At 42.6% G+C, this 14,327-nt stretch overlaps 1 protein-coding gene across 2 annotated transcripts; it reads right to left on the bottom strand.

Annotated features, from left to right (window-relative positions):
- Positions 1–620: 620 nt before the first annotated feature.
- Positions 621–9,290, bottom strand: LOC136450573 (nuclear pore complex protein NUP85-like). 2 transcript variants are annotated; one of them, XM_066451069.1, is made up of 19 exons: positions 8,759–9,290; positions 8,262–8,361; positions 8,029–8,139; positions 7,855–7,938; positions 7,571–7,642; positions 7,435–7,491; positions 6,510–6,629; positions 5,593–5,793; positions 4,611–4,721; positions 4,486–4,523; positions 4,256–4,412; positions 2,678–2,770; positions 2,374–2,475; positions 2,237–2,293; positions 1,949–2,095; positions 1,751–1,821; positions 1,588–1,675; positions 1,183–1,239; positions 621–1,075 (listed from the first exon to the last, which is right to left on the bottom strand). In XM_066451069.1, exons 1-19 carry the CDS (start codon positions 9,181–9,183, stop codon positions 878–880), a joined length of 2,289 nt encoding a protein of 762 aa, XP_066307166.1. In that variant the 5' UTR covers positions 9,184–9,290; the 3' UTR covers positions 621–877. The 2 variants fall into 2 exon arrangements, with proteins under 2 accessions (XP_066307166.1, XP_066307168.1); XM_066451071.1 differs by lacking the exon at positions 2,678–2,770 and having other exon boundaries at positions 8,759–9,289.
- Positions 9,291–14,327: the final 5,037 nt, after the last annotated feature.

Genomic DNA, 14,327 nt, shown 5'->3' with positions numbered 1-14,327 from the left:
GAGTCGTGGTCTCCTCGTATTGCACAGGCGAGGATAAGGCTCGCCACTAACACCCTTCCTCAGACTCCGCACAGAGCAGGAGCTCTCTGCACTGTGTACATTCTCTTTTTTTAAAAAGAATAGGGCCACGCAAGACAGTACAAATAGACCGTAACATGCCCTGAGGAGCTTACAGCCAGCTTGGACACAAGAACCAAAAAGCTCTGTGAGAGATATAAATAGACCATGTATTAACACTAAAGAGCTATCCACTATATAGGTGGGCTCTATATATTAACACTAAAGAGCTAACCACTGTATAGGTGGACTAAGAGACAACCCAAGAATCTTACTGCCGACTTGCTGGCTGGATTATTAGCCTCGCTCTTAACTGTGGCAAACATTGGGACTGGAAAATCCAGAACGCTAGTTACATGGTCCTTAAATGAGTTGCATTGTTCTACACAAAATAAAAGTCGGTTGTTTTGTATCCACCCATCGTAGCCATCATGGAGGCTGGACCGCTGAAGGCCTCAGAGAATTGACGAAAAGGGCTATAGTGTTTCCAAACAGAAAAGCAATCGACTGGTCAGGCCATTTTGTTATATTCTTTTCTCAGAAAAGCTGCTCCGATGAAGAAATTATGTTTTCAAAGAACATGCCAATACTTTCTTTCCTTCAAAGTTCAAACTACAGCGCTCAGCATGCTGCATGCATTCGCAACACAAATGCAAGAGTACAATGTGTGATACATCTGTTGAACCGCTCTGCCAGAGCAGACCTACGATCAATCTTTTCTCAAACGTGATCATTTGAATTGCCAGGAGGCCCCAAGCAAACATGGTCAGAATCCACCAGCAAACTGAACGTCATACTCCTGTGCTAAAGTGTGCTTGGACTACGGGTCTCCAAGAATGGCACGTGCCAGATTTGATGCCAGAGCCAATCTCACAGAGCTTATCGCATGGCTTGGTAGGTGATTACTGGAAAAATCAGGGCAACGCTTGGCCATTGACAGCTCTTGCAGCTTGTTGAGCAACAATGTCGTCTCAGCAACATTCATAAGAGGGCTGAGTTTGCTATTAAGTAGCTCCACCTGGACAAAGTGGTGACAGAGTTACGGAATAGATTTGGTTCTGTGGTCTGGATACAACTGGTACTGGCATCCGAACTTCCTAAGCCAACACAGAAATAATAAGTTACCGAGTCATGTAGAAGGGGTAGCCAGAAACGTTGCGGTGTGGATGGGTTTTTCATAAGCTGCAAGGAAACACAATTATATGGTCAGGAGACTGGAGACAATAGACTATTGGCATCCTCCAAGGTACAATCCTGTACTGATAGTTTCAAACTGAATTTCCAGATCCTCTTTTTTCCCAAGGTCTGGGAGCCTGAAGTGTTGATATGGTTTTTTTAAAAGAGATAGCAGGAGCTCTACCTTTCAATTAAGATAGGAAAAAGAGTTTACACACAGTATGAAAAAAACCAAAGAAAGAGGAGGGGGGGGGGGGGGGGGGGGGGGGGGGGGACACTTCCCCAGCTGGGGCCCACGAAGTGTTGGTTGATATATATGGTTAAAAAAACACAACTAATATGTTAGAACTTCACCTGTATTAAAAAATCCACAGTTTGCCGAGCAGCCTCACCACACCTTCTGTCTAGAGCTTGTTGCAGAGACCTCTTGAAATCCCGGTACCTTCGCACAATCATATCCTAAGCTGACATTGAACATTGTCATGTAGAGAGACAAATTTGATGGACAAAGAAATACCTGTGAAGGAACTCAAGACCGCCCGCACTACCAATGTCAGAACCAAGGAGCTCAAGCAGCCCTTCCCATTGCTGAAAATGCAAAATCGTAATTAGTTGAAGGGGATTACTCTTCCTTTTGATCATTGTTACTAGGTTACTATTGTGCAGAGAACTAGTTGCCAATTACATCTGAGGAATTTAGAAAGAAAAAAGAAACCTTAAAACTATCATCTGTCACTGACTTCCCAATGTGTTCGAACAACTGCTGAGCAATTCTGTCAAGACAAACTTTATCATGAGCTTGCTGGAACCAGTATACACCAGTTCCTTTTCGTCCATGCTTCCAATGATAAATGCCAGCAATCTAAAAGACAAACAAACAGTTATTAGATATGAATCCTTAGTTTAAGCTAACGTTGAGTTCAGTTGAGAACAATGGAAAATGAAAGCTACATGTGGAAGTTTGAATAAGCAACATGCAAACACAAGATGAATCCATGTTTACCTTCATGATGATTGTACTAACATTCTCCAGTTCGTACAATCGGCAAATTTCCAAAGTCTGCCCACAGAAATAAGGATTAGACAATAAAAGTGGGTCTGAGACACTGAAAGTTGGTGTAGAATTAAAATGCATGGTACCTTGAGTACTAGGCAATTATCTTGTATGGGTTGCTTGAGAAGTAGAATCTCCAAGAGTCCTAGGCCTTGGTTTAGACATGAGGACAGATAAGTAGGCGCAATCTGAGAACCAAACATGCAAGATAGCCAAGATAAATGTTGTCAAAAGGAGACATTTTTGCTATCACAAACAAACGACAACAGAAATTCAAAAGTTTCTCATACTAAAAATAAAACAGATTAATATAGCAAATCAAAGGCATATGCACATATAAATATTCAGCAAAACATATAAAATAGTTCCTATTCACCACTCGGCATTTACCATTGGATGGATCCATGCTTCAGTAAGCCAGCCGAGAGGTAAAAGGGAAAAGAGATCTCGAGGGAAAATAAACAGACAAAAGGGCATCAAGAACTGAAATGAGAGATAAAAAGGAAATAATAAGGCATCATGAACTGAAATGAGAGATAAAAAGGAAGTAATCAGGGGCGGATATGGGCCTAGGACCACAGCCCTAGGCTTGGCCCAAAATACTTCTTATACTACATGTGAATTTTTGGCCCAATCTGAAGTAACCCTGGGCTGTTGGCCCAAATTCTTACTCCCAGACGGTCCAGACACAGAGAGGAGAAAGCAGGAGCTCCTCGACACCTGACCCTGACTCCGGAAGTCAGCGTGCAGCAGCGTGCGCCAGCGCCGCAATCTGACTTGGCGACTTGACTCCCATCCCTGTTCAGCCGTTCCTCTCCCTGTCCGGCTGGCTGCTGCAGTGTTGCTTAACCCTAGCCACTGCCATCCGTCCATCGTGTCACCGCCAGCCGGCAACTCGGCAAGAGGGGTTGCGGCAGCCTGTCACCACCAGGTCCTCTGCGCTAGCCGCTAGAGGCTGTCCACAGCTCCACGCTCCATGGTCGGAGGCACGTTGGGCGGCCGCCTAGCCAGCGAGCCAGCAACTAGCGTGCCTCTGTGCTGTGTGGCCCCTTCTCGTCTGCAAGACTGCAGAGTAATAGGGGTACACCGCACAAGGAATACATTACAACAGGTTGTTCTCTAAATCTCTAATTCGATTGATCCAAGCCTCCAACCAAATATGAAATAACCAAATCTCCCGTTCCAATTTTCCATGGTTCCATCGCTCAATATTTGTGTTTTTGTAGGATGTAGCAACTAGCAGTCAGGTTGTTTTACTTTGTTTATCTTTTGCATTCCGTAAACTTACACAATGGAAACTTACAAAGACATTCAAATCCTTTTTTTTTCTCTTGGTCCTAGACTCCTACGCCTATTATACAACCAAGCCAATCTTTTGTTTCTGTATAATAAGTACAAATGTGCAATGAGAACTAATAATGGAAATGCCGTGCAACTAGAATCAGTTTGTTGTACAATTATATGTGGAACCAAGATAAAAAAAAAGGGCGTACCCAGTGCAGAGAGCTCCCGCTCTGTGCGGGGTCTGGGGAAGGGTGTTAGTGGCAAGCCTTACCCTCGCCTGTGCAATGCGAGGAAACCGCGACTCGAACCCGGGACCTTCCGGTCACAGGCAGTAAGACTCTACCGCTTGCACCAGGCCCGCCCTTCATGTGGAACCAAGATACATCCACTAAATTACGTATTTTATTGTTCGCCTTTGTGAACAACGGATCAGGTTTCAAATTTATAGGTGCTTAACCAAATTGATATGCGGATCAGGTTTCAAATTTGTAGGTGCTTAACTACTGGCCCTAGGCTTGGAAATTCACCAGCTCCACCACTGGAAATAATCCCAGTTAAATAATGCAAGCATGCAATTCGTGCAGTTGCTAGTTCAAGGAGTGCATGACTAATGCCTAATAAGAATACATAGAACTAAACTAATTAGTTGGTGGTGTACTAGGGTTACTATGTTACATAACTAACCTGCCAAGTTAAAGAATGAGAACATAAAACTTGAGCATAGACTAGCCGGTGCAGTTCCTCTATGCTTATACCACCAAAGTTAAGTCGCTCTTCATGCAACATAACATCCGCATAGTCATTATCAGCTGTCAGAAGTTCCATAGCATGTGTGACCAGCCTGCAGGTACAAATGCCCAAATCAGTTAGGACAGTGTTTCAATGAATAGAAATTAGCAAATTGTCCATCTTACCAAGGGCCAAAATTTTTTGTGCATTCTGCCAAGACAACCTACATGGAAAAGATGTTATACAAACAAGAAATAAGAATGTATAAGAAGTCCAAGGACATAGATAGAGGATGACTTCATGCTCTAACCTCTGTATTTTCTGAAAGGACACCAAGAATGAGGCCTGTTAATCCATTAGTGCCAGAGGATGGCTTAAGCTGTATGCATTTCTGTGCTAAAAGGTGCATCCCTTCAAAACCCTGACAAGATGTATATTTTATTATGATGTAAGATGTCAATTTTTCAAATGCATACTTCAGAAAAAACTTAAACAAGGGTATGAACTATTGAACTATATACTGAAAGCGTTTCCTAACAACCCTTGTGAAGTGTTTTATTGGGCTTTCATTTCTGCTGAAGTGGAGTTTGCAGCTCAAGCAACACGACCACGGCCAGCTGAAGGTGGTCAAGAAGAGGACAATGAACTGGATGAACAACTTCACTCCAACCAACTACTCGATGTCAGACATCGTCAAAATCTAAGGAAATCTGTAACAGGATAGCTGCCTTGGCCTTACGTTTACTTTTGGATGGTAAACTGGTATGCCCAGCACCTAAATTGGAAACACTTGCTTTGTATAAGAGCAGAGGGAACTCTTTCCAACAAAAACAAATAGAAAAAAAAACGAAACTATATACTGAAAACTAATTGTTTGCGTGAGAAAAGGAAGAAATTGGAGGGCTAAGAGAATCCAAAACCCCCAAAAAAATCATCTGCTGTCATTATACATATCACTGTGCAATGCAGTTTAAAATTAATAGCAGGTTGTATGGACATTGATTTAGAGAAGAGAAGATGGTTAAAAAAACAGTATCTGGGCTCATATGGTGGGTCCAGGATTTCAAATAAATGATCTCACGAGCAAGCAGGTGTTTTAATAATAGTAATCTTGACATGGATTTTTCTTTTAGGGAGAACCATTTGAAACCTTTTCAGTGTTAAGGAGAAAAGGCACATGATACATTTATACTTGAGAAATGGTCATTAAGTGATGCAATCATCAGCTATTAACAACTTAATCAAGCAGAGGAACCGCAAAGCACTATAGATTATAATACAAGAGAACTAACCACTGTAAATGGTTTTATGTAAAGAAAATGAGAAGCAAACAGCTCCAGCCAATGGGAAGTAGCATCAGTGAGTTCATTTATGTTCCCCATCATAATATGAAGCAAATTCTTCAAACCATAACGGGTTTTTTGGTGGCCGCACTGGATCCAAAATGCACTGCACTCCAGTTTAGTTACTTGACCTCGCCACTTTTCCCATGCCTGAAAATATCGATACCTTAGCAAAAGCTTTCCACTGACTTGATCATAAGGCTTACAAACATGCACACAAAGAGGACTTCCAATTTCAAAATATGCACAAAAAAGGCACCTGAAGGATGCCACACATATTTGGACCATTTAGAAATTAGAATCAATATTATATACTTTTATACAAACAAAATTGTGCCTATCACGTTTTCTTTTTCATTTTGATAAAATAATCTAGAAAGTAGATAGAGATTGTGCAGCAAAGCAACCATATCATTCGCAACAACGAACAATCAGATGGTAGAATCATATGGTGTGCACTGAGAACTTCAATCTGCAATAGTGCTCACTGCCAACAGTCATTATGGTGATTATACAAAGTCATAGCTGTGAAGCATCTAGGTTCCAGCATGCAGTGCAAAACTAATAACAGAGCAAGAAGAATAAAAATGAGCCAATCAACTTTTGTAGGAATTCTTCAATGATATGAAATAATAATGTTTTCGTTAATGGCACAGAATTGAAAACCAAGTGATAGCTCAGTTGGTTGAGCCTCCATTTTAGAGGCTAGCCACCCAGGCTCAAACCCGGTTGCTCACAGGTGGTCAAGTTTTTTTTGACAGCGTAGAACTAGTACGATCATACAATATCCCTAATTCAAGGGAATTCAAGGGGACAGAAGATGATACTTGCTTCAAGAGAAGATGGCACCATTTTATAAGACAAACCTTGATAAAATCAGGTCTTGTTTTGCAGCACTGGCCTAATTTACCAGTTGGCAAATTCGGTCTCAAGCGGGGCATCGTTGATACAAGAACAGCAACAGCCTCGACCAATCCATTTTCTGTCTGGTAACCAAAGGAAGAAAAAGTAATTATTTTAGGAAACCAGGTATACATAAAATCGACTGACAACATAACATGGTGGCACATGACCAAAGCTAGAAGGAATACATGTATTACTACAGCCTCAACTAAACTCCTGAAGAAAATGCATATAAGTGAAAGAACTAAAGTACTAACATTAAGCTAAAGTACATTACACCGTAGCACAGTTACATTTTCATGGAATCTTAATTGCAAAATAAATGAATTCAAGCATAAAAGGAAAGAAACAATCAAATCTAAAATGAACAAGTCAAAGGTATCCACTATGAGTCCTCATATTATGAGTTCCCACCTAAATTTAAGTTCAAACAGATCCCTTCCGCCATTCCGTGTTTCCACTTTCATCTTCACAACAGTCATACAAAAACAAGATCCACATCAGAGTCTTATATGCTACTGTTCGCACTCAACCCAAATTGGCTTGATTTATAAGAAATTATTCACTACACAACCAGCACTTAAATTAATTGTATTTGTTGCAGCAGGCGAACCATTTTAACAATTCAGACTTCAGACTCCACGGTAAAATGACATGGAGCAAAACAAAGCATAATTCATACATTTCTATTATTGTACATTTGGACACAGTCTTGCAGTTTATATGCAGAGTAATTATTAATGACAACAAATTCTACAAACACAAAACTAATAAAATATCTAGAACCCTAAGAGATCTAATGATATTTTGTTTGCAAGATAAATGATAAGCTAATAAAAGAAGAAATAAAAATAAGCTCAAAGAAACCAGCAAAAATAACTGAAATACCTCACGGTTATCCATCTGATCTAATTGGTAGGATCCATGAAACCGTAGCATATTCACCTACATGAAGAAAAACTTCAAACAGGAAGCATCTGACAAAAGCACCAACTTGTCAGAAAAATGAAGAAAACATACGTACCACAATATCAAGCCATCCAACTGAAAGTGCTGCTGACAAACCATTCCAGTAATCAGGATCATCTTCAACAATCTACAAAATGATCTCTCATGATGCGTTTGACTTTAACCACATCAACAGAAGGACATCAAGGATTGGAAGTAATGCATATGAATAGTAGTAGATAGTAAAACAGAATATCAATCGCATGCTGGGATAGCCACATGAATACAGGATACTGGGAGTCTGTATAAGCAAAACAGCAGATCACATGATTGGAAGATGCAAGTCATATTGAAACCAACCTGCAAGTTAATGAGTTTTTTCTGGAAATTGCTGAGCTTAGAGTACACTGTGCTCGCCATCGTTGACAACAGGCTGTCAAAATCCTAAAACCACAGGAAGTAGAATGAGAGAGACATCCATGGACAGAGTGTAAGCAAATGGAACGAGAAAATGGTTAAAAGAAAGAGTATTACGGATAACCAATCAACAAGACGCTCAGGAAGCCAGCCTTGCAAATGTTTATCAACATAGAATATCTCCAACAACTCCCAAGCAGCCCTTAAACTTGTCGGTTTCTCCCTAACCTTTAAAGTGTATTTTTTTAACAGGGGAGAGAAAACATTTGAAGTTTAACTAAATCATGTAAGAATTGATCCAGACCACCAGTAATAGAATATAAAACAGCTTAACACATAGATATAGACACCTTAAGAATTGTCTTGGGGTCTTCAATCATGAAAACAGGAGGGTCTGGGTTCCCAAGGAGATTGCCAATGGTTTTGCTGTATTCAAGCACATATTGCCACCTAATGGAACAACACTAAGATTAAACGGCAGCACAACTTACAGTGTAACATAATACTATTCAGCCAAATGAACAACTCATATCATAAGGAGCTTTGATCATATTTTTACTGGTGCAAACACGTGCATCAGTGTGAATGCAATAAAGTAACAACTTAAGCTTCTGCAATCTACAATGTTATGGATCAGACAGCTGACAGAAACACTACTGCTGTATCACATCACATTTTGGTAAAGTCAAAGATGCTTAGCAAATTTCTGCTTTGAGGATCCTGTGGCGTTAAGCCAATAGCTTGTTCCACAAGGAGATAATTACTAAGTACAGGCAGTAACCAAATTAATCACTAATCATAAGCATGTAGTAATAGTGTATATATAAAGCCTCGAAATAAAGTTCACCATTCTGCATGATCGGGGACTGAGGGCACGTGTGACATTGTAGCAGCATCTGCAAGGGTGTTCTTCCTGCTCTGCAGCAGCGCGAAGGCCGGCACCGACCCGTACTCGATCCGCCGCATCTCCCCCTCGTCAATTTTCTCCTCGGCCTCCGAGCCACCGCTGCCACCGTCGCCGAGATTCACCTCCACCACACTCCCAACGAGCTCCTCCGTGCCGCCGCCACCTTCCGAATTCGGCGGGCGGAGGCACGCGACCTGCAGAAGGTTGCCGCTGGACCAGGAGACGTAGATGCGGAAGATGGGCGGCGCCACGCCGTGGCGGATTGGCCGCACGGGTGGCGGCGGGGGCGCCGCTTGGGCAGGCTCCCCTGTAAAAGGTACGATAGCACCGCCACCGTCCGTCGGCATACCAGGCATACCAGGCATCCTCGTCGCCGGCCGGGGACGGACTAGGGTTTTGGAGGGGTAAGACAGGAAGCGGGAATTTTGTGTGAGCGTCTATCGTTGCGCTTGTCGGCCGCCAGTGCCTGCCTACCGGCTTCCCTAAGGTTTGTGAATGCGGTTGGGGTCCACTCAGGCGCTGTGTGGTTACCCCTTCTAAAATGTAGTAGCTACTGCTAAACTTTAGTGCCAAAGAAACTCACTTAAAAAAACAGAAATGCTATACAACACATATGTGTTTTAGCATAAAAAAACTACATGGATTTTCTCTCTCTCCCTCCCTCCCTCTTTTCAACTGTCTCCGAAGCGCACGAGTGAAGCGCGTTGTGGTGGCGCCGGAGCTGCGGTTGAGGTTGAGCATCGCCACCAGCTGACCGGACGCTTCGTAGTTGGTGCGGACGGTACCGTCCGTGTTGAATTTCTCATAGAGCCACGAGTCCGCCGACGGGACGGTCGCCATCATGAGAGCGAGCGACGACGCAATTTGTCCTCCCGGCCCCTCGCTCCGATCAGACCTGGATGCGATTTATCCTCTTGTCCTTACATAGAAAAAAATTGTTTCTTGTGATATGTGGATCTGTGGATATGTGATCTTGTGATTGTCTGGAGGTAGAAAAATGCTGGAGGTAGAAGAAGGCTGGAGGTAAAAGGATGATGGAGGTTGTTGGATCTTAATTCTATGGTGTAAAAAAAATTCATGTGTTGAAACTACATAAAACACCTGGTTGTTTAGTAGACAGACTCTAAAAAATGACTAAAGTGAATTAGTCCAATTAGCGACCCAAAAGATGCTAAGGGACTAAAATGTAATGTGGACAGGGGATGCCCCTCAGACCCGCGCCTCCTTCCTCGCTCTGATCGGCGCCTCCTTCCACGTCGCCACCGGCGCCCCCGCACCCGCCGCCACCCGCGCTCTTCCCCGATGCACCCAGTCCCGCGCCTGCTCCTCCCGTTCTCGGCGGATCGGAAGTAGGAGCTGCTCCCTACGCCGCCGAGACCGCCACCGCCCACGCAATTCCCCACGCCGCCACCGACGCCCCTGCTCCTTTCCACGCCGTATCCACCATGGACGGGCACGGGAGCGGCTACCGCGACTATTTCTCCCCGGCGAGTTCTTCTTCGGTGGCTCCCTCCTTCCGTTCTTCCGCCGCCGGCCACGACGACGAGGACTATGGCATCTTTTCCCAGGAGCCGTTGTATCCTCCGGCGCCCCCGAGCCTCTCGACTCCTAGGGTTGGTCTGGAAACCCTCGATCTGAACTCCCAGGGCAACGGCTTCCCGTACATCGACTCCTACTCGGGGTACCTGCAGTCGGAGGGAGGTCACGGCGACCCACGGCTACCTCTGTTGCATTCATAAGATCGATCTAGGTGTCGATCAGAGGGACTACTCGCTATTGGATGAACCAAAACCTAGGACACGTTCTAGACAGAGAGACGTGGACACAGAGATGATGGACAAGGGCTGTCGAACCTGACACCGTAGAGGGGGAGGGTTCAGAGGACGCCGTCACGTTCGTCGGTGTAGTCTGCGCATGGGCAGCGACGGTCGGTGAAGACGTCGACGTCGATGGAGCGGGCGGCGCTGCTGCTGGCTTCCCGTCACTGGCTGCGCCCCTCACTAGATCGGGTTTAGGGTTTATCGGTGGGGAGCTCGGCTCAGACGAACCTCATGACTTGAGCCACCGGCCTCCACGTCTATTTATTGCGTAGTGTGACAGGGGCCCTCCAGCCATAATGGGTTGGGCGCCCCCGATCAGGGCATGGATCAAAGGCCCAACTAGGCTGTTAGGCCTAGTTTGGGATTGAGATCAATCTAACAATCTCCCCCCTTGATCTCCTACCATCTTTCAATTTCATATCATTTACTTTTGTTTATTCTATTACAGATTAGCGCGTAGAGCATGTTTCATCATCACAGTTAATTGCCGATAGATTTAACAGCTATAACACACCACTCTGTTCTGAAATAGATACTTAACTTTGGGTCTTCTTTTGTCTAGGAATTATAGTCTTTCCCTTAAACCCATGCCGGCTATATGTTCTCTGAACACGTTGGGTGGTAAGCCTTTTGTAAGCGGATCCACGAGCATATTTTCGGTACTTATATGCTCAAGATTTATGACATGATCTTAGACTTTATCTTTCACAACATAATACTTTATGTCAATGTGTTTGGCAGCACCACTTGACTTATTGTTGTGAGCATACTGTACTGCCGGATTATTATCGTAGTATAACTTAAGTGGTCTATAGATGTCGCCAACCACCTTCAAACCAGGTATGAACTTCTTTAGCCAGTTCACCTGCCCTGTTGCCTCATAACACGCTACAAACTCAGCATACATTGTGGACGATGTAGTGACGGTTTGCTTTGAGCTTTTCCATGAAATAGCTCCCCTGCAAGAGTGAATACATATTCAGACGTGAATTTTCTATCATCTCCCGCATAATCAGAATCTGAATATCCCACTATATGGAGTGAATCAGATCTTCTATATGTTATCATGAGGTCTTTCGTTCCTTGCAAATAACGCAAGACTTTCTTTACTAATTTCCAGTGTTCTGTTCTAGGATTGCACTGGAATCTGCTAAGTAATCCAGTAATAAATGCCAAGTCAGGGCGCGTACATACTTGAGCATATTGCAAACTTCTGACAGCTGAAGCATATGGAACCGTTTTCATTTGATCGATCTCATATTGGTTCCTGGGGCATTGAAAATCCCTATATCTGTCGCCCTTGACTATAGGAGCAGGTGAGGGACTATATTTGCGCATACTAAATTTCTTTAAGATTCTTTCTATGTATGCCTTTTGTGACAGTCCTAATATCTCTTTACTTCTATCTCAGTGAATCTCGATCCCTAGAACGAACGAAGCTTCACCAAGATCTTTAATATCAAATTTTGAGGACAAAAACTTCTTTGTCTCTAGTAGTAGACTGACATCACTACTAGCAAGTAAGATATCATCCACATACAGGACAAGGAAGATAAACTTCACATTCTTAAACTTTGTATAGACACAATTGTCCTCAACATTCTCTTTAAACCCAAAATTCCTTATTGTCTGATCAAACTTCAAGTACCACTATCTTGAAGCTTGTTTTAATCCATAAATGGATTTCTTTAGGCGGCATCCCATTCGTTCTTTTCCTTCCATGATAAAACCTTTCGGTTGTGCCATGTAAATATTTTCCTCCAAATCTTCGTTGAGAAATGTCGTCTTTACATCCATCTGATGTAATTCTAAATCGTAATGTGCCACTAATACCATTATGATTCTAAAGGAATCTTTACATGAGACTAGAGAAAATGTCTCATTGTAATCAATCTCTTCTCTTTGCGTAAAGCCTTTTGCCACAAGTCGTGCTTTATATCTCTCTATATTCCCTTGAGAGTCAAGTTTTGTTTTGTATACCCATTTATAGCCTACTGTTCTGGCTCCTTTAGGAATTATTCCTAAGTCCTAAACTTTATTGACATTCATAGATTTTATTTCATCTTCCATGGCCTCAAGCCACTTTGATGAATGATCACTTCTCATGGCTTCTTCAAATGAGGTGGGATCATCCTCCATTTGATATTCCTCAGTGTTGTATACTTCATAGTCAGCAGGAATAGCTGATTTTCTAACTCTTTGAGACCTTATAGGGGCCTCCACATTTGGCACATCTTCTGTTTGAGGCTGTTGTTGCTCCCCTCATGTGTGGCAATAGGTTCTATAGGATCTTGAAGAACAGGTTCCTCATCATCATTCATTGTTGCTATAGGCGGAATAACAACAGGTGCTGGCACCACAGTGTCTTGCACTGTCGGTGCAGTGACAGCAGGTAGTGAGAAAAATAGCTCATGAATCATCGGAGTGGGCGCATACACCTGCTTCTCTTCAAGGTCAATTTCTCGAGCTACCATACTCCCTCTCATCATTTTATCCTCTAGGAAGACAATGTGTCTTATTTTCATAAACTTTGTATATCTGTCTAAACAGTAGAAACAAAAACCTTTTGACTTTTCTGGTAGCCAATGAAATGGCAACTTACTATTTTGGGATCTAGCTTTCCAATGTTTGGGTTAAATACTTTACCCTCAGCAGGACTCCCCCACACATGTAAGTGGTTTAGTGAGGGTACTCTTCCTGTCCACAACTCATACGGTGTTTTGGGCATCGACTTACTTGGTACTCTATTGAGAATATGAATAGTAGTTTTTAACGCCTCCATCCATAGGCTCAATGGTAAGATGGAGTAACTTATCATACTACGCACCATATCCATTAGGGTACGATTGCGTCTTTTAGCTACTCCATTCTACTAAGATTCGCCCAGTGTAGAATACTGGGCTACTATGCCATTCTCCTGTAAGAACCTTGCAAAATGTCTAGGAACTTGGCCATATGTGGTATGCCGACCGTAGTACTCCCCCCATGGTTGGACCTAACTATCTTAATCTTTAAGTTGTGTTGGTTTTTAACTTCTGCCTTAAATATCTTAAATTTATCCAATGCTTCTGTTCTTTCTTTGATTGGATAAATATAGCCATAATGGGAGTAATCATCTGTGAATGTTATGAATAAATCATAACTATCCACACTCTTTATAGGAAACGGACCACAGATGTCTGTGTGAATAATCTATAAAATTCCTGCGTTTCGTTTGACATCTTTCTTAATTTTCTTTACATACTTTTCTTTTATGCATTCTCTGCATTGTTCTAAATCTGAGAGCTCTAATGGAGGAAGAATATCATTCTTAACTAGTCTTTCTATTCCCCCCCTCAAAATATGGTCTAAATGACAGTGCCATAATTTCGACAATGCATCATGAACTCTCTTTCGTTTTCTGTTTACATCCGTAGACGAGGATACATTCTCATTGTCGCACGCAACGTTCCCATCATCACATACAACATTCACATCATCACGTAGTGATAACAAATAAAGCTCATTTTGTAAGATAGCAAGACCAACACTTGCATTATTAAATGTTATCTTACATTTGCCATTTTCAAAATGACAATCATATCCATCATTGTCCAAACATGAAACACTAATCAAGTTTCTCTGTAGGGAGGAAACATATAGTACATTTCTAAGTAAAAGTGTGAAACCAGCAGCAAGCTCTAGAGATA

This window comes from Miscanthus floridulus, chromosome 5, assembly GCF_019320115.1.
Source record: "Miscanthus floridulus cultivar M001 chromosome 5, ASM1932011v1, whole genome shotgun sequence".
Classification (NCBI taxonomy): domain Eukaryota; kingdom Viridiplantae; phylum Streptophyta; class Magnoliopsida; order Poales; family Poaceae; genus Miscanthus; species Miscanthus floridulus.
This window is presented reverse-complemented; position numbering and strand designations above follow the sequence as displayed.